We start from the raw sequence: 20,838 nt of genomic DNA on the forward strand, positions 1-20,838 counted from the left end.
AATAATATCTCTAAAATTTTTTCTCTTGGAATAGTCTGCTAAATAACCAGATGGGACTGCGAACAGTGCAGCTCCAAAAGTTGTAGCTAATTGAGTCAATTATTGTTTTTGGAGTTGCCCCCATTGTTTAACTGCGAGATTACAGAAATAAATTAGCAGTTTCCTAAAATGAACAAATGTCAAATAGTATTTACAGTATCGGAGAGAGGCATTTGTTGAGGCAAATTAAAAAGGCGAAGTCCATAGTAAACCACTAGCCTGAAATAATTATTGCGCTACCCTTTTCTCTACATTTATTGGACAAACTTGGCCTTTTCTATGGCTATTGAATATCAATTTAATTTTGGGTTGATAAATGTTCAGAGATAGCTTCAAATAAAATGGAAGCGGTATTGACAGATCAGTACAGTATGAAAATAAATAAAAGTAAAACTAAAATACTGATATGCAAGGGAAGAAAAAGTAGGGAAAGAGCGAATCTAAAGATAGGAGACGAAAAATTAGAAGGAGTGGCTGATTTTAGATACCTAGGAAGTCAGATAAGTGAGGATGGAAGGAGTAGCAGGGATATAAAGTAGAGGATAGCGCAGGGTCGTGTCGCCTTTAATAAAAAGAAGTCACTTCATGCTCGCGAACGGTTAATTTAGAAATTCGAAAAAGGTTGTTAAAGGTGTATGTTTGGAGCACGGCGTTGTACGGGTGCGAAACCTGGACAGTGGGAGCGGCGGAAATGAAAAGGTTAGAAGCGTTCGAAATGTGGTGTTATAGGCGGATGATGAGGATATCGTGGGTAGAAAAGGTTAGAAATGAAGAGGTATTGGAAAGAATAGGAGAACAGAGGACTCTATGGAAGTCAATAAAAAATAGGCGAGATAGGTTGGTAGGAAACCTTCTTAGGCATGAAGGTCTAGTCAGAGACATATTAGAGGCAGAAACAGGAGTTAGGAGTGGTAGAGGTAGACCTAGATTAGATTACTGTTCGCAAATAGTTAAGGATGTGGGTTGTTCTAGTTTTAGGGAAATGCGAAGATTAGCTCAGGATAGGAAAGGGTGGAGGTACGTGTCCAACCAGTCTTGGGACTGATGACCTTATGATGATGATGATGATGATGAAATGTTTAGAGTACGTATGACACACAGATGAATGGTGTTAACGTGCAAGATTTACTACGCATTTCGCCTTCCTAATCTGACCCACAAATAGTTGAACGTTTTCAATATCTTTATAATAGTTTGATTACATTATTTTTATTATAACAAAGCAGTAATTTATATCTTACCTGCAACATATTGTTTCAGTAGACTTTTTTTATTTTAAATTGGTTGTAATTTTCTGGTATAAATGTATGTACAACACTTTTGAAAGTGTTTTTTTTTTCGGTGTGCTAGCTTTGTTTTACGATCGGTGCCACTTTCTTTTTAATTAATTTGCTGACTATCAACGACCGTGATAACACTGGTAGTTATTGTAAGTTAGTTTACACGGTACATTTGAATGGATCTGATTGCGATTTACAATGCCATTCAAAATTGTAATTGCTTATTATTTTCTTCTTTTATAACTACGAACTTTGAAAGATTTAAACGTGTTTTAACAAAATTAAAGGTAAATTTACATATACAGTACAAATAAATATTTGCAATGAATTAAGAACAGAGTATTCCTACAAATAATAATAATTCTATTAAAAGGTCATAACAATTAACAAGGAAATAAGGACGGAATTCGTTTCTTTTGCTTTATTTATTGTTTTACTTCAGCTCAATACGAATTTTTGGTGGTAGATACATCGGATCAATAACGTTTTTTACCATTTACTCTTTTTGTAGCAAATTTCGTTAGAAAAAAGTACACCATTTGATTCTTTATGGAATTTTAACGGCACCTTTTACCTGCTGATTTTTTTGATTGGATGCTTGATAAGCGAGTTATTGGTGATTGAAAATTAAGACTGCTGATCAATCGCAATGCGCTCCCCTTGCTGCAAGTAGTGAACAGTTGCAGTGCGGGTAGCGTCTACTTGCAGCGCCAGTCATATCAACTTGCAACTTGCAGCGAAGTAGGCGCACTATAATCTTCAATTGTCGATTACTCGAAAACTAAGGGTCGTATCGGAAAACGGAAAAGGAAAATATTCCTTAAAATTTCAAGAAGAATGCGGTGGTGTACTCTTCTTTCAGTGTTTTCAAACAGGCTTGGCATAATTTCGAAATAAAAGGGCAAATTAAGTTTTCTAAAGATACTTTTTATTTTTTAAATATAAAATGACTGAAAAATAATACAAATTCATCTATAATATATATGTATTAATTATATTTTCTAATTGCGTTGTTAGCTTTCAGTTCTTAATTCTTCTTGAATCTGTTGTAAGCTTTTTCCTTTTGTTTCGGGCACGCAAAATTTAATAAACACTAAACAGAGGATCATGAAAATTGCAAAAACATAAAAAGTACAGAACGGATTAAATTCCATCAGAAGCGGAAATAGTTTCGTAACGACAAATAGCATTAGCCAATTAGAAGCGATAGTTATCCCGTTTGCAACGCCTTTAATTTCCGACGAAAACAACTCGCTATTCACCAACCATGGGATCGGTCCCATGCCCAACGCAAAAAATACGTAAAACAGAATCATTGAGCCCAATGGTAACCAATTCAAAACGTAACCAAAATCTTTCAGATTGAAGTAAAGACCCATGGCAGCCAAGGTCACTCCGGTACCGCCTGCTGATATGTACAGAAAAGTTTTTCTGTTTAATTTTTCAATCACAAAAACGACAAATAATGACGAAAACGATTGAGTAACGGTAACAATGATCGCACACGTATAAGCGTCCAATGAAACAGCAGTAGCTTGAAAAACGGCTACACAATAAAATGTTAGTGCATCGACTGCACACAACTGTTGGAAAACTGTAAGTCCCACGCATGCTATCAACGCTCTCAATGACGATTTTGAAGTTATCACATCACAAAGTTTTGTCTTTTCTTTTGCTTGCATTTGTTCAATTTCCTCTTGGATGGAGTCCAGTTCTCTTGAAACATCCGCGTCATTTCCTCTATAAAACTTTAACGACTTTTCCGCTTTTCCTCTGTTTTTCTTCAGTAACAAATAGGTGGGGCTTTCGGGGAAGAACAGGAATCCTACACCTAACGCTAAAGATATGCACCCTAGTGATATCGTTAGCGATTTGTAGGGTATGTAAGCTCCTAGAACCGCAGTTATCAGTATTCCAACATAGATAAGCATTTCGAAAAATGTTCCCAGAACACCCCGGAGTTGAATATCGGAAATCTCCCCTATATACATGGGGGCAACCACTGATACTCCTCCTGTGGCCATCCCGGAAAATATTCTCGCCACATATATGTAATAAACATTGGTAGCTAAAGTTACTAAAATGGTGAAAATGATGACCGGGATTACCAGGAGGAGTACGCACGTTTTTCGACCGAAACAATCGGCTAAATAACCCGCGGGAATCGCGGTCACTAAGGCACCAAACGCCAACGTTGCGCCAATCCAGGACGATTCCTCAATTGTTATCTTGATTGGGGAACTGTTAGGTTGTTCCAGTTGGGGAAGCACCGGAGAGGTCCAAGCTAATGATATTCCTAGGGATATTCCCCCAATGCAAACTAAAATTGACGAAACAAAGGAAAAAAGGCAATTATGTTTTGAAAGTCTTAGTATCTATTTGAATCTCTGATTGAAATACTTAGAAATTGTGCCTTTTTATAGATTTCTTTATTGTTTCTTTCATCATCCTATCTCTAGATGGCAGTACTTGTAATATTTCTGTAAAGTCCCGTTTTTGAATTTTATTTGAAGACTGGTGCGTTGAATTTAAATACATAAGCAAGTACAAATGTTGGTTTAGATTAATTTCATTATCCCAGATATTATATAATATCTATTGCAATTTTAACTAATCAAAATTTTGCCAGATGTGAACCCAAACTTTAATTTTTTTAAATAGTAAGTCAGTAAATTACTCACTAGATTGAATTTTATAACTGTATTTAAAAATACAAAGAACTAGGTACTTATAACATATTTGAATGAAAACGAGGAAAGCAAATTTCAAAGACAGTGCATTTAGCGTCTACCTTTTTGTTTAATTGACACGTAACTTAATAAGGAGAATACGTAATGCATAATAAATAAAATTACAATTGTATTCAGAAATATTGTTTTCAATACTCACCAGTAGCTACAAACTGTTTGATTTTTCGTTTCAAAGGAAGTTTCTGCATTTTCACGAATTATTTCACGTAATATAATGCAAAATTATTAATTCTTTTAGGCACCCATGTTCACTACAAATCATAGACTACATTTAAACAAAAGCTGGCAGGTTTCGTGTAAAATTTTTAGTGTAAATTTAACATTTGTTTAATGATAAATTTTTCTGTTTAAATGTGTTCGTATTTTCTATGCTTAAAACAATGCCCGTTTTCTCTAGTTACTTAATCATTTCATGCTAATACAACGAAAGAAATGCAGTAAGTACGTAATCGCATGTTGCATTATTAATTACCCAAACTATACCATACACATGGAGCATATAAAAGTTTTATTTTATAAATAGAAGTAGATAAGTAGTATTTTTCTGTCGAGTGCAAAACGCTAAAAGAGAACTGCACTGTAGATAATAGGTCAGTAAAAATAACGGTATGCAATCATTTTAAAGTCCTATATTTACATATATATTGATATACCCTACACAATACACAAATAACATTAGATACATAAATATAAAAAAAAGTTTTAAACATGTGCAAAGTTTTTCTTGCTGTTTCAAAAGTTTTTTAACAATTTTAAATAATTGTTGTGCTTCACAATCTAGATGTTACGTTATTATTTATTTTTAAGGTAAGGTACAGTGTTAATAAAAATTGCTAATGCTAATAGAAAATTAACTCGGCCTCGTTTACCCCTTACGTTACGCCAATGGTTTCTTGCAGTTATCTATAGTCTGCTTATAAATATCTATGGTGGTTTCCATCATAACCCTAATAAAAATCAGCTGACTTGTCAGAATAATATATTTAAATTTTGATATTTTAAAAGATAAAATGAAGGAAACTAAAAGTGTTTCTGATGATAGTGCCGTGGCAGAGTCTGTTTCATCAGTCCTTTACAAAAACATGGTGTATTTGGAACAGTTTGCCGAATCAATTTTAGGTTATACATCCAAATACAACAGTAATATGAGCATATCTTATGCACCAGAAAATTTAATTGGGAAGCCATCTAAGTTCCCAGATTACGGTGATTTTCCTGAGACATATATGCTCGTAAGTACGAAGCAGAACTTAATGTAATTAAAGTTAAAACCAAGCTGTAGCATTTTTTTTTTATTGAAGAGGTCTTACGGGAAATGGTGGCACAAAAGTGAGGCCACTCAGGCGCATTATATGCCACAGGATGCCGATCCTGTAATTGCGGAAGATTATGTGTCAGTGAAGTGAGCAGTTCAAGTTTGGAGACTGATATTGACATGAAGAATTAAGTTGTAATTATTTACAGGTTTGAATATCCAGTTTTTCCAGATTTGATTATCATTTATGAAACATATAATCCAGGGGCAGTGGTTAGATTGTGGGGTAGGATGACCGGAAACTCTTGGAAGTTGTTATGGGAGGGACCACCTCAGCTTTGTACTCAAACCTCAAGAAAATTTACTGTTAAAATTAAAAAAATTCCAAATACTATCAAGTGAGTTTGTGGATGTTTCTGTAATTTTATAAGATCTAAAAATATAAATTGATTGATATTTGTACTTTTAGTGAAGTACGAATAGAATTAAACCAAAGTTTATTGAAGTATCATACGTCATTGGATGCTATACTTCTGGCAGGATACAGGCCAAAGTCAGCCCTCCAGAGTAGTATAATTACCAAAGATTTATTGAATTCAATTTCACCTAAGAAAACTTTGAAAGAAATTCCACCTAGTTGTAATGATATCTGTGAGAACACTGATTATTTTTCAAGTCTACCGGTAAATTATATTATAAGCGATCTAATTTGATTTGCTTCAATTACTTAATTGCCTTTCTTTCNGAAATATTTTAACAGTAGACCTTTCAGATTGTAAGCAAATTTAGTGAACAGCTCTACAATAGCACTGTAGGACAGTATGTAGACCGTTAGGTTAGCCCAGGTACAGTATCTTTTGATTTAGAGCAGATACAGTACCTTTTCCGGCATTAATCGACTTTATTGATTATAATCTAAACTATACTTATGGTTTGTGTCAAAACCCATGCGTATAGTTTCTTGCTGAAGAACATTTATTTCAAACATCAGAAAGTTATACTTAAGAAAACAAATTGACGAAATTAATTTTTTTAAGTGTAAAAATTATTTTTTTTCCCATGATGATATTTTCAGAACGCATGATAGACACTATAACATTTGACAGTTGTAAGTGTCATCCTAAACATATTGGCGCCGAATAGTTTTTCAAGTTCTAACAATCCTGATAACAATTGAATCGTTAAAAGCTAGGGGAATTACAGAAATAAATTCCGATGGTTTGTGTCAAAACCCATGCGTATAGTTTCTTGCTGAAGAACATTTATTTCAAACAACAGAAAGGTATACTTAAGAAAACAAATTTACGAAATTAATTTTTTTAGGTGTAAAAATTATTTTTTTTTCCCATGATTGATATTTTCAGAACGCATGATGCTTTTTTATGTTTACCCATTTTCAGCAGTTTTTATAACAATTAATGGGGTAGGGACTGTATTTGATGACGGACCAGAAAGCACCTAAGAAAACTTTGAAAGAAATTCCACCTAGTTGTAATGATATCTGTGAGAACACTGATTATTTTTCAAGTCTACCGGTAAATTATATTATAAGCGATCTAATTTGATTTGCTTCAATTACTTAATTGCCTTTCTTTCAGTATGAAGTATTGGTTCACATTTTTCACTATTTAGATTTAAGGTCACTGTGCAGGTGTTCACAAGTAAATCAAAGATTTTTTGAGGCCTCTGTAGATGCTTCATTGTACAGAGAATTAAGTTTAAAAGTAAATAATTTATGCAGGGGAAGTACATAGAAAGTAAATGTGATTTTGTAGAGGTATTGGCATAAAGTTGATCGTAACACATTGTCTTATTTAATGGCCAGGTGTAAAACACTCAAAAAATTGGACTTGTCTTGGTGTGGAAATGATAATATGATCAGTGAAGAAATTTTTGTTGAGTGAGTGATAAATTAGAACTAAATGTAATTAAGACACGTTCTAATTAATTATAAAATTGAATACAAGGGTTTGCAAACGTGGGCGACGTCAGATGATTGTAACTTTTGTATTCAATGTCGGATTTAAAATTTTATTGCATATTTATTTAGATTTTGCACAACTTTTTACATTAGTCATCGTAGTTTTTAATTTATGAAAAAATTAATAGCAGTCGAAAAAACTGAGTTAGCTTAAGCTTAAGATAATTTTAGGTTTTTGCAAAAATGCGGGTCCTACCTCACTCATCTGTCCCTTGGTAACTGTGATTTTGTAAAAATGACATCTTTAGAACAAATTGGGAAATGCCAAGAGATTACAGGTTCTTCTTTAATATTGAATCATATTTTTTTATTAGTTCAGTAATAATTACATACCCTTATTCCAGATTTACGATTGAGAAACGCTCAGTGCTGTTCTTGGCGATATAACGCCCTTGCTAATTTAAAAAAACTTACAGCACTCGACCTCTACAGTTCAAATATTGTAGACGATCTATTAATAGACATTTTAAAGTCTAATCCTAATTTAAAACATTTAATAATTGGTAAATAATAATAGACCTAATTCTAATCGATGAGAGAATTCCATTGCTTTTGTTCGATTTTATAGATTTTTGTTCTGATTTGGAAAGATTAGATCAAGTTACAAAAGTGGCTTCACAGTACAATAAAAATTTAATTACATGGAGCAGTTGGAAGACCCAGTCATTGACTTCGGTAGGGGTCACTAATTTGGCAAGGTGTAATTTACTTAAAGAACTCGATTTGGGTTGGTGTTTGTTACTAAGTGATCCTGGAGATTGCCTGGAAAGGATAGCACATGGATGTAAAGATTTGAGGAGGTCTGTAAATGTATTTCGCGTCATTGATAATAAATAATAGTTTTATCGCTTTCAAGGTTGATTATATCTGGTTGGAGGGGAATAAATGATCATTTGCTGTTACCAGTGATAAGATCTTGCAAGAATTTAACGCAGCTGGATCTTCTTGGAGTTAAAACGATTTCTAAAGATATTGTCGAAAGGATCCTTGCATCACTTTCAAAATTAGAACTTTTGGAAATCAGTTTCTGCGATTCAATTAATTCGGAACAGGTCTCATTAATTTCATAATCACGCTTGAACAATTTTATGGGTTGTAAGTTAAGAATATTATATTTATTTTACTCATTTTGGTCTTTAGGTGGCTGTGTGGCGTCAGCAGTATCCTCAGGTAACTATCCAACGAAGCTGTGAATACGTTGTGGTTGATTACTGGGATTTGTAATTATTTCAAATTAGCAAATTAATAATTATTACTATTATACATAGATATCCTAAGTATTAAGGAATTATATTATTTGTTCATTGATTAATAAATATTTAAATCCAAATTGAATTGTGCAGCTTATTTATATTTACCCATTTTTAGACTCTATTTGATTCCGGAAAGTTGTTTTCACCATCAGATTCTGCATACCTTTTTGAGTATTTTCTATTATTTTTACTATTACGAATAATACTCTCAGCGGTCGAAAGTTTAGGTGCGCTTTTTTATGTTTACCCATTTTCAGCAGTTTTTATAACAATTAATGGGGTAGGGACTCTATTTGATGACGGACCTGAAACCTGTTATTATCATTAGATTCTGCATACTTTTTTGAGTATCTTCTACTATTTTTATTATTACGAATAATAATTTTAGCAGTCGAAAATTTAGGTGCGCTTTTTTATGTTTACCCATTTTCAGCAGTTTTTATAACAATTAATGGGGTAGGGACTCTATTTGATGACGGACCTGAAACCTGTTATTATCATTAGATTCTGCATACTTTTTTGAGTATTTTCTATTATTTTTACTATTACGAATAATACTCTCAGCGGTCGAAAGTTTAGGTGCGCTTTTTTATGTTTACCCATTTTCAGCAGTTTTTATAACAATTAATGGGGTAGGGACTCTATTTGATGACGGACCTGAAACCTGTTATTATCATTAGATTCTGCATACTTTTTTGAGTATTTTCTACTATTTTTACTGTTACTAATAATAATTTTAGCGGTCGAAAATTAATGTGCGTTTTGTTACGGTGAATGATAATTGTACGTTTGGTATAAGTGCTTTTTTGTATTTTAGTATCATTTAAGTTATTTGTGCTATAGTGTACGCAAATAAATTGTTTATCTCTGAGCGATTCCAGAATATTATTTATCATTTTCAGCAGTTTTTATAACAATTAATGGGGTAGGGACTCTATTTGATGACGGACCAGAAAGCTGTTATTACCATTAGATTCTGCATACTTTCTTGAGTATTTTCTACTATTTTTACTGTTACTAATAATAACTTTAGCGGTCGAAAATTTAGGTGCGCTTTTTTACGGTGAATGATAATTGTACGTTTGGTATAAGTGCTTTTTTGTATTTTAGTATCATTTAAGTTATTTGTGCTATAGTGTACGCAAATAAATTGTTTATCTCTGAGCGATTCCAGAATATTATTTATATGTATGAAACCTAACAAATACTTCTAGTTTATTTTAAAATTCGTCGTATTTTAAGTTTCGATAAGGGAAGGGGCTGTTTTTTATATTTCGGTTAGGGAACGCAATGCTTATAAAAGTTCGCTTTTTTGTAAACCAATTCATCCTGTAATACTTTCTCTCTTCTTCTTTATAACGTTTATTATTCGAGCAAATGCTTTTGTTTCTAATGCGAAAAACAGTTGAGACTTTCCAGCTAACATCATAGTTTATGTTGCTCTTCTGTGGACAATCTGTTTCTTTTTAGACTTTCTAAAGTTGAAAACTAACAGCAAAGTGAAAAAGAGGGACACAAAGCAAAGCAACACACCGTATTGTGATGGTTAGTCGTGGTATGTAATAATACTTTGTGATAAATTGTACAGGATCGTTTATGAGTAAAGTTACGGTATTGGTAGGCTTTGAATCTCCCTCAGCAGCACTTTCATCTCCTTAAGATCTCGAGGATCAGCTGGAGCCGTACGTGAGTCGACCCTATGGCACTTCTTCATCGTTATTAATGTGAAGGTTTTCGAAGCGTCTTCCTTTTCTATCTTGTGTTCCCTTTCCTTTTCTAGGCAAGTGTCTTGTCAGACAAGATTAAGATCCCTCATCGTTCGCAACCGTACACTCTTTCCTTTTAAAACACTATTATGTGTCCTTTAATAACGAAAACAAAAGTTTCTTATATTTTTCCAGTAGGTATTCCTACCACTTAGCATTTATTTGTTTAATAAATAGGCTTTGTATTTATTTAATACGAAACGCACTGCACACAATTATTTATATATTAAAATTTGATTATTTATATATACCACTGCTTCGTCCTTTCATTCGTACACTGTCCATTATCGACTATATCACGTTGGTTGGTAATGGTCGCTTACTTAATGCTGTCCAGCAACGTTTTTGAATATTTCCGAAAACTTCCCGTAAGTTCCTTTTGTTTTTCAGTTTTCGTTCGTTTTATGTGTTTTGGCCGCGGCTCTGACTCTCGGGACGGCACGAAAGGTGGCGCTCGCCGCGTCGTATCGATCACTAGCGGCATTCGTTTAACTAAATATAATGAATTTTAATATTAGATTCTAGCGCCGTGGATAGCATATCGTATCAAATGTAGATACAATAAGGGGAGGTTTAGATTGTTCATCTAACATAATGTCATAGCTAACACGATGTTCACGTTTACAGATTGGCATACTTAGATTTTTGGACGATATAACAGTATCGAGTTTTCGCGAAATACAAAAATTTGCTGATAATAGGAAGAGATAGATTTGAAGAACTCCCGATGATGATGTTGTAGCAGGAGGGTCGATATTTTTGGTTATTTGATAATAATGAAAAGCAGAAACTATGATAAAACTGTGGACTAACGTCTGCCTACCATTGTCTGTTATGAGCAGTTGTTTTTTTTGTTGAATGAATGTATGTAGGCACTTGTATGTATAAGTGTGTTGTATAAGGATTGAGTTTTTATTCTAGTAAGTTTCATAGGGATGGTTAAGTTGAAAAGCCGTGGGGTTTGAGGGAAGACTTCTTAATAGCGTTTTCCCGTCCAACTCTGGCAACTTAATAATCTTGCACGTAAGCTCTTGGAATCATAAGTAGAAATGTCTGGTATTGTTTAGAGAAAGTTTGGTGTCCCAGGGCTTCCACCAGCGTAGGTAAGCCCTCTCTTATTACACAAAACGCCCTCTGGAGACGGTTACAGTTAATTATCTCGGCTTTAAGACGTTGTCACTTTGAAATTTCCCTTCGTTTTCAACAGATAACGACCTGACTTGTACGCAAAAACAATACTAGTGTTAATATTCACTTGCGACTAGTAACATTAGGTATACAGGGTGTGACAGAAATAAGTACTGAGTCTGCAGGGGGTGATAGGGTAGGTAGGTAGTATAAAATATGAAAATTAAGTAATTCCGGCCCTGGTAAATCAGTACAACAACGAAAAATCGCGTTCAAATAGTAGGGAACGTTGGCTTCTCTCATATGACAGTGTGGAGAATTTAAAAAAAAAAAAAAAAAGCTTGTTGCATCCTTATCATTTGCAGCGAGCCTTACTTGAAACTGATTTTCAGGTGCGAGTTAATTTTTGTCAGTGGTTTCGACAGAGAAGTGCTTCATTATGTGTAGTATTAAATTGTTTATGTTTATCTTAGACGTTTTTTGATAATCGGCAATGTTTACAATCTCGATCCATGCAGCTGCAGATTTTCTATTGTACTACGCTATTCAGCAGATTTCTATGTTGCCAATTCACGCACAGAACCGGCTTGGTAAGCCCCGGATATGTTTGGTACTTCCCCAGTCGTATTAGCTGGAAAGTGGTTTTGTTATCTGCGTTCTGCAAATCTTGAATAGTATAGAAAGTCAAATTCTTAAGCAATCACCTCTGACAATCGTTTCTGAATGTTTATTTTTCGATTTAAAACAAAAATTAATTCATTTTGCAGTGCCCTCTAGTGTATCCATAAACAACAATTGTATTACAATGAAAATGACATACTGTTGTTGTTGTTAATTTCACTTTAAAAATGTTTTATTTGAATTCGAACTGAAAAAATACTATCATCATAAGATTCTACTTACTTCCTGCTTATTTCTTATAGGATGAAGTTTCCGAATAATTATTTTACCATATATTATCACCTTAATGTGTAGGTTTGTTATTCAACAATAAAAGTTGTTATTACCACAATATTCGACGTATTTGTTTTCTATGCTTTAATGGTTTTGGAATAATTTTGTTAAGATCATTACGAAAACGTGACAGAATGTAGATGAAAATCCACAGTGCCATTTTTGGTACCTACATCATAAATTTGGATGTCTGCTGTTTTTTTTTTGTTACTCAAAATTTTTTAAGGATACTAAAGTAACAAACACTTAAGGGAATGCGGCCTCGTAAATATTATTTACTGCAAATTGCATTTCTTTGCTATCACCCTCTCCCCTTAGTATGCAGGTTTTCTGCTAAAAATATGTCCCATGCTCGTACACTTATATAAAATTCACGAACCGTCAACCTCAAGAATTTTAACCGTTAAAAACTAGGGGAATTACCGAAATTTATTGAGATCGCTTGTGTCAACACCCATATGTATAGTTTTGTGTTGCAGAACTTTTATTTCAAACAACAGAAAGAAATACTTAAGTTCTAACAATCCTGATAACAATTGAATCGTTAAAAGCTAGGGGAATTACAGAAATAAATTGCGATGGTTTGTGTCAAAACCCATGCGTATAGTTTCTTGCTGAAGAACATTTATTTCAAACAACAGAAAGGTATACTTAAGAAAACAAATTTACGAAATTAATTTTTTTAGGTGTAAAAATTATTTTTTTTTCCCATGATGATATTTTCAGAACGCATGATCGACACTATAACATTTGACAGTTGTACGTGTCATCCTAAACATATTGGCGCCGAATAGTTTTTCAAATTCTAACAATCCTGATAACAATTGAATCGTTAAAAAGTAGAAGAATTACAGAAATAATTGCGATGGTTTGTATGAAAACCCATGCGTATAGTTTCGTGCTGCAGAACTTTTATTTGAAAAAACAAAAAGAAATACTTAAAACGACAAATTTACGAAATTATTTTTTCTAGGTTTAAAAATAATTGTTTGTTTTGTCTAAAATATAATTTTATTGAAGAACATTTCGTATGCTGATATTTTTAGAACGCATGATAGGCAGTATAAGATTTGACAGTTGTGCGTGTCATCCTAAACATATTGGCGCCGAATACTTTTTCAAATGTTAGCAATCGTGATAACAATTGAACTCGTTTTAACAATGTTTCTAGTTGTCTGTTTTTTGTCATAAAGCGCACGGATATTTATGTGATAAGGATAAGTGATGTTATAAGAAAAAATTGGGGAGAATTTCGTAAATGTCAAAGTAAATCTTTATTTTGTAGATTGTTAAGAAGGACGGGCCGGTACACGCTCGCTATTGTGTTTCGCTACCTTCCTAATCGGTAAAATTTATGTTCTAATAAATTCCGTTTCCTGAGGACCGTTCTTGTGTGTAATATCGCGGATTTGAATTTATTGCATATTCTCACGTTCTTCGCTATAAATCAGACAAACAAAAGTGGGACTATTCTTCGTTGTTAAGACGGTAATCGATTTGGGGGTTAACCGTCCCCCTTCCTTGGTCGTCGCAGTCACCTTACGCCCCGTTCTCTTGGTACTCGAGAGCGAATAATAAGATAAATGGTAGATTTGTACAAACTGTAAATTTCTCAAACTCTCAGGGACATTTCTTGGCATCGAAACCGAACAATAATAATTTGTAAAATTTATCAAAAATTTTGAAGTTAAGGCGAGTTATTAATAACGAAAGATGATGGTCATTTTTAGGAGCTGGTACCAAAAAATGGTACAAAAAGCCGGGAGTAGATCTAGAATATAAATATTTAATAGTTTAATCACATAGATACAACTGTAGTTATAAAACAGATTTAATTAGATTTTAGTTGATAATATATAACAGCCAATAATAATATAATATGTTTAGGTCTTTGATGACAGTTTTAAAATATCTTTTAAACAAATTCTATCTTCCTCCATATTTCTGCTTTAACTTGTTCGAATAAATCTTACAATAATATCTAAAAATTGATAAATTCTAATTCGTAGATTTACTAATTTATTTATATTATTTTCAGGACCCGATCGCAAAAAGGGTACAACTTGTGCCTTGAAATGCAGCATGATAATCTCAAATGTAAGTAGAACGTATTTTTATTATCTTGTATCGATTTTATTGTTGCTGTGACAATATGGTGGCTGAAGTCCGCCATATTAGGCACATCGTAACATAACCTAATTTATATTGTTCAATTGAGAAAATGTATGCCTTATTTCACGTTTACTGTTGTCTTATACCATTAGCGAAATCATGGGTTGAAATTTGTTTCTAAAAATACCTTTATGTCTACATATTGATGTGATTTACGAGAAAGAACAATGAGAACATAGAGTTTCCTTGTGCAGAAAATGAAATTTCTAACAGTGAATATTGAAAACGGACGAATATATAATAATAAATTGACTGCGAACGCCATATGTGACAAACAGAATTGTCTGCCCTAAGGCCCATTGTTGCCTCCCGACGGGAGGCGTGTTTTCACGCAATTTTTCATTCGTTAAGCCTTACTTCGTCGTGCATGTATGGTGATTTTTACGATGTCTTAAATCTACCCTCAGCGTCGGGATGCCTCGCGTCGCCTTGCACCACCGGCGACGCCGTATGCAGATAAATACCTACGTATAAACCGTCTTTAACAGTACAACGGGAAAATTGTTTCTGCCGTCGGGAATAGAGTTGGATTTGTTGGGAACATAGATAGAAAATGCAGTACCTAGTTACTTTTTGTGTAACATGTATGTAACATTTGGAATACATTTTACAAATTACTCATTGACAATATTTTCTCGAGTTGTATTTGTAAATGTGATTATTTTCCTGCATTATCGGGCATATCTCAGGGGTTACATCTAGGGCTACTTCTATTTATAATATACACGAGCGAATTAACTTGCAAAATTACGTCTGCATCATCAGGGTTATGATACGCGGACGTTACTAAACATTTTACACAAATCTATTCTTTCCTCACATTGTTGGGCGTACCTCACGGGTCATACTTAGGACCACTTCTATTTATAACATATGTGAGCGAATAAACTTGCAAAATCACGTGTTACGATACGCGGAGGTTACTAAACCTTTCACAGATAACTATTCTTTCCTCACGTTGTCGGGCGTACCTCAGGAGTTACACTTAGGACCACTTCTATTTATAATATACATGAGCGAATTAACTTGCGAAATTACTTCTGTATCGTCAATGATATGATACGCGGACGTTACTAAACCTTTCACACGAATCTATTCTTTGTTCATACCGTCGGGCGTACCTCAGGGGTCACACTTAGGACCACTTCTATTTATAATTTAAATTTACGATTTATGAACAAAATCACGTCTTTTTCAATGTTGTTGTACATGGGCGATGTCAAATATATAAAAAAGCTACAGTTATACTTTTATTTATTTATTTATTTATTTCGTAATAATAAATGTGTATTTATTCAAACAGAAAGATTCACGATCATTTCAATTTTTGTTTGTGGTCATCAAAACACAAACCTGTCTGTATATATCAAAGTGATACTTTTTTCGTCACGGTGTCTATTATTTATTGACTACGCGTTCTTTTTAATTTCGAAATGTACTTCAGTTCCTTTTGATTTCGATTGAAGCAGTCGTCTGATGGTTCAGTAGTAATAATTGGTCCGCCTTGCGCACGAACGCATAGAAAAATGTACATACATGAAAATTATTATTGCAGACGGAAACGCCATGGGGGAACCTCTTTGATAGGAAATTAATTGCTATGCACTGGGTCGGAGAAGCAAAAGAGTTAGGGGGTAGTTCTTTTGTATAACCAGATGACATTGTAAAGAACACGCGCGCACATGAGTCTGCACCCTGCACCCATTCTTTCGTTACGAGGGTGACATATAGATTTGTAATGAATCTTTAAAATAAATCAAATATTTGAGTCACGGTACCGCGTGCTTTTGTTTTTGATAATTGTTTTTTTTTGAGCTTTTATTGGGATCCGTCAAATGGGCATACACCATCTGGTGGCAAAATTTATAACTCGAATGAGGGAAAAATTTACATAAAAAAGTAAAAATTTTTGTTATGATGGAGTCAACGAAGTTTTCTTCGAAAGTTAAATCAAATAAAAAGTTAATATGTTCAGTGAAAAGCTGCAATAGCACTTCAGACATAGATCTTCACTCTTCACCTACATTAACTACTTTCCAATAAAAAATAACCGTTTTATATATGTAAAAAATATATTCGGAAAATTAGAGAAAAAAGTAAACTAATAGAAGCTTGGATGAAAGCAGTAGGTATCAAAGAAGTGAATTCCGGAATAAAAATTTGTTCTCGTCATTTTAATGCTTATGATTATATTTCAGGAAGTACTTACCATCAGCCATAATCTTAATATTTAAAGCTAGAATCATACTAAAATTATAAAGGGAGAAATTATTTATTCCTGTGTAATTGATTTAACACAATTCTAATGATACGATATAAGTATTTTGAGGTTAAGAACCTACCTGCTGCAATACAACAAAGTTGCAATAATGTGTTTGCAACGTTCTCTTAAATCGGCTTTGTACGTGCAAGTCATTGATATGATATTGCCTAAATCACCCAGAATCACCTCACCAATTATATAACATGAATCACTTTTTAAATCCGAAGTTTGTAAAATGTAGGCAGTAAACTTGACGGAATTTGAAGGCTAGCTTCCGGCATTAAAAACACGCTCATCTTCAACGAAATTTCCTTTCCGAGGCTTTGTGGCAGCCCAATCACATATTGTGTCAATACTTATCATTTTATCGTAATTTAAAAACTTGGAAATTGCACGGTACACTATAGGAACTACGATAAATTTTCCCCAATCGGCGCCATGTTTTTAGGCTCCTCCCATTTGACTGATCCCAATAGATGTTGTTTTTAAAATAAAAGTTTGTTGCTACAATAATATACAACGTTTTGCTTCATTAGTTACTGGCAAATTTTTTATAATATTTGACATACATTATATATGTAGCGGGGTTTAGGGGGGCCTGGTAGATAACGGGCGTTCCGATGCTGTAAGACTAATCTGTTGAAACCTATTTAGTTAAATTTTATTTAGTGTAATAAACTTAATAAGTATTGTCTATCGTTGTTGCTGTTGTTACCTCTCATAGCTTAGTAGTGAGAGTATTGGTGCGTAAATTTAAAAGTCCTGGGTTCGATTCACGGCGAGGACGCGAGCAACAGAATTTCTTCTCATTAGTTTGAGGTAAATTATAGTGAAAAAAAAAATTGAAAATTAATTTAGAAAATAATATTAGTAAACCTTCCTACATAGGTCAGACGGGTCGAAGCGTACAAGTGAACATAAGCAATCTTTTGATGATATATTCAGTTTACATATACGATATTTTTTTTGTTTTTCATTATTTTTTCATTCGTGTGAGGTACCTGCTGCTGTTAGTTTTTCACTGTGTGTGTGTGTGTCTACGAATAATTTTATGTCCGGGTTTGGATGCAGAGGGGTGGTGGTTCTTTGTTTTGAACGTGGCCTCCCCTCAACACGAACCCTTTGTAGGACTCTACAATAGCGGCGCTGCATCTTGGAGAGACCCTTCACGCTTTTGTTTTTTACACACGAACGAAAATTACGTCCTAGAACGTACTTGCTTCTGAAAAAGTATGCAGTGTACGGTAGCACTTGTCTTAATTTCGATAGACGTAATGAAGGAGGGCTGTAGAGGTCTCTGTCAGAAAATCCTGTAAGGCTATATTGTTAGATAAATACTAGACATGTGTCCCGCCGTTTTTGTGTTAACTGATTATTTATTAATTCACTCTGTAAATCATCGTGATCTAATTGTGTCAACAACAACTGATACTTCTTTTCTTAAGGCTATCTTATGATCCTAGGCAATTAAAAAGGAAATGAGCGAAAATATTAATTAAGAAAAAAGCTATAGTTCAAGGCGAGCATAGAGGCCGGGACCGCCTGCGTGGTAGCTGACCGTCGATACCACTGGACCGTTACCGCTAACAAAAGATTGCGACGACCGACAGTTGTTCAATGATGCGCGGCATAATCGTAAAAGATACAGCATTATTTTGTAAGATAATAATATAATTACATAGTTGTAAAGCGAAAAACCTTGTGATAATACTAACAAAGCAAAACTAAGTATTACAAATGGCGCAGTGAACGCCATCTGTAGCACGATGCTACATTTTAGGATTACGTATGCTCCAACAAGGTCCACTTGTGTGGATATCTACTTGCTGAAAACGAATCCTGGCGTAGCCAACCTCAACGTGATAAGCACGTTAGCTTAATCGCGATCCGCGTCTGGCAGTTTCGACAGAAGACAGACCACTTCGAATTATTTGAAAACTAAGTATGTTATTAATTCTCTAAATTGTTACCGAAATGTTTCTCACCCTGTATGTCTAAGTTCGTTCCTTTATGAGGGTATGGGCGAATGATTTATTTCAAATCTATTGATTTTTCTTTTGGATCAACTGCGCTATGAATACAGTTAATTACGATGAAATAGTATATCAGTGAGTAAGGGGGCTAGTTGGTCACGAGAACGTGGGATATTGAGACCTTGAGCAGGGGGTGGCACCCCATTTCGCCGGTCCAAATGTCTCACTAGGGTGTTTATTAGCGACAGTTGTCGGCTTTATCGTTCGCGAAATTTTCCATGCTGATAAGTTTCGGAAACGGCGCACGTGGCACTCAGATTACGTCATTCTGTTTGTTTTTGATTGCCATAATAATCTTCTTGATAGTTGAAAGTGTCATTTTTTCATCATTTATTAGGCTTAGTGTGGAATCGTGCCAAAAGTATTGTAAAAAAAGTTACTATTATCATTATAAGGTGGCTAGTTCTAAGGCTGGTAGGACACGCACCTTCACTCCTTTCAATCCTAAGCTAATCTTCGCATTTCCTTATAACTAGAACATCCCGCATTCTTAACTATTTGCGAACAGTAATGTAATCTATGCCTTCTTCTACTCCTCTTAACTGCTGTTACTTACTGCCTCTAGTATGTCTCTGATTAGACCTTCATGCCTACTTTTTCTTCATTTGCATACCAGTATTTATTTTTTACTTTTATTTATTTTCATACAGTACTGATCTGTCAGTACCGCTTCCATTTTATTTGAAGCTATCTCTAACTCCTCCTTGCTAGATGTTAATGCTGCTATATCATCTGCAACTCTAAGCATAGTAATCTTTTGTCCCTGTGTATCTATCCCTACAATTGTACTGTCTTTAATGATGTTGATCGCGTCTTCGATTTATAGATTAAAAAGCAGCGGTGACAGTGTGCATCCCTGTCTGACTCCCTACCTAATATTATTCTCTACGTTGCAGCTCCAGCTCTACAACTGCCTGTTGCTCTTTATACAAACTAAATATCACTCTTCTCTCTCTGTAACTCAACCCTACATTTTTAAGTATATTTAACATCTCATCCCATTTAATAGTGTCAAAAGTATTTTCTAAATCTACAAATCTCATGTACGCGCTCTTTCCTATATTGTATAAAAAATGCAACCATTATCATTTATTCATTTTGAGCTAACAAAATTTAGTTGCCATTAGGGAGTACACAAGGTACCTGTTCTCTGAAGCTATTGGGAATATTTCCAAACCTCTTTGTTTTTGTCGTTATGTGACATTGGTCATAATCATATTAATCATTATAATAAGGGAAGGAAATAGAATCGAAAAGAGTTATCAGTCTAATAAGACAAACAGAAATAGTTCAATGTATTGTTGGTTATAAATGTAATCACAATTTTTTTCCACACATATAACAAATGCCATAATTTTTTTAATTAACAATAAGAAATAGCGAACGTATGAGAGAATTCACTTAAACACAATAACACTGATTAATAAAAGATTGAATTCATTAATCTTGATCAGCAAATTCTTCAGGAACATCTTCATCACTGGGAACATAATCAGTTGTTATAATTGAAAAGCTTACAGACTGCTTCAAAGGATCGTCTCCTCCCTGTAAAAAATATTTGGCAATAGAAGAGTGATACTTAGTTTGTATAAAGAGCAACAGGCAGTTATAGAGCTAGGACTGCAACGTACAGAAGTAAAAATTAGGAAGGGAGTCAGACAGGGATGCAAACTGTCACCGCTACATTTTAATTTATACATCGAAGACGCGATCAACATCATCAAAGACAGTAAAGCTGCAAGGATAGATACTCACCAGTATTAGCTCCTAGCAAGAAGGATTTAGAGATAGCTTTAAATAAAATGCAAGCCGTACTAACAGATCAGTACTGTATGAAAATAAATAAAAGTAAAACTAAAATACTGGTATTCAAGGGAAGAAAAAGTAGGGAAAGAGCGAATATAAAGATAGGAGACGAAAAATTAGAAGAAGTGGCTGATTTTAGATACCTAGGAAGTCAGATA

General features: G+C 34.1%; 2 protein-coding genes across 3 annotated transcripts; one reads left to right on the top strand and one right to left on the bottom strand.

The window, feature by feature from the left end:
- Positions 1-2,275: 2,275 nt before the first annotated feature.
- Positions 2,276-4,567, bottom strand: LOC108740055 (facilitated trehalose transporter Tret1-2 homolog). The gene is made up of 2 exons (XM_018474237.1): positions 4,209-4,567; positions 2,276-3,639 (listed from the first exon to the last, which is right to left on the bottom strand). The coding sequence occupies exons 1-2, from the start codon at positions 4,255-4,257 to the stop codon at positions 2,333-2,335; spliced, it is 1,356 nt and encodes a 451-aa protein (XP_018329739.1). The 5' UTR covers positions 4,258-4,567; the 3' UTR covers positions 2,276-2,332.
- A 430-nt stretch (positions 4,568-4,997) lies between these two features.
- LOC108740051 (F-box/LRR-repeat protein 4) lies at positions 4,998-8,582 on the top strand. 2 transcript variants are annotated; one of them, XM_018474233.1, is made up of 12 exons: positions 4,998-5,301; positions 5,371-5,471; positions 5,534-5,722; positions 5,794-5,950; positions 6,803-6,859; positions 6,923-7,048; positions 7,100-7,224; positions 7,477-7,583; positions 7,650-7,808; positions 7,874-8,105; positions 8,162-8,357; positions 8,446-8,582. In XM_018474233.1, exons 1-12 carry the CDS (start codon positions 5,080-5,082, stop codon positions 8,527-8,529), a joined length of 1,755 nt encoding a protein of 584 aa, XP_018329735.1. In that variant the 5' UTR covers positions 4,998-5,079; the 3' UTR covers positions 8,530-8,582. The 2 variants fall into 2 exon arrangements, with proteins under 2 accessions (XP_018329735.1, XP_025836274.1); XM_025980489.1 differs by lacking the exon at positions 6,803-6,859 and having other exon boundaries at positions 5,794-6,007.
- Positions 8,583-20,838: the final 12,256 nt, after the last annotated feature.

The sequence above is a fragment of the Agrilus planipennis genome, unplaced genomic scaffold (assembly GCF_000699045.2).
Source record: "Agrilus planipennis isolate EAB-ADULT unplaced genomic scaffold, Apla_2.0 scaffold263, whole genome shotgun sequence".
In the NCBI taxonomy this organism is placed as follows: Eukaryota; Metazoa; Arthropoda; class Insecta; order Coleoptera; family Buprestidae; genus Agrilus; species Agrilus planipennis.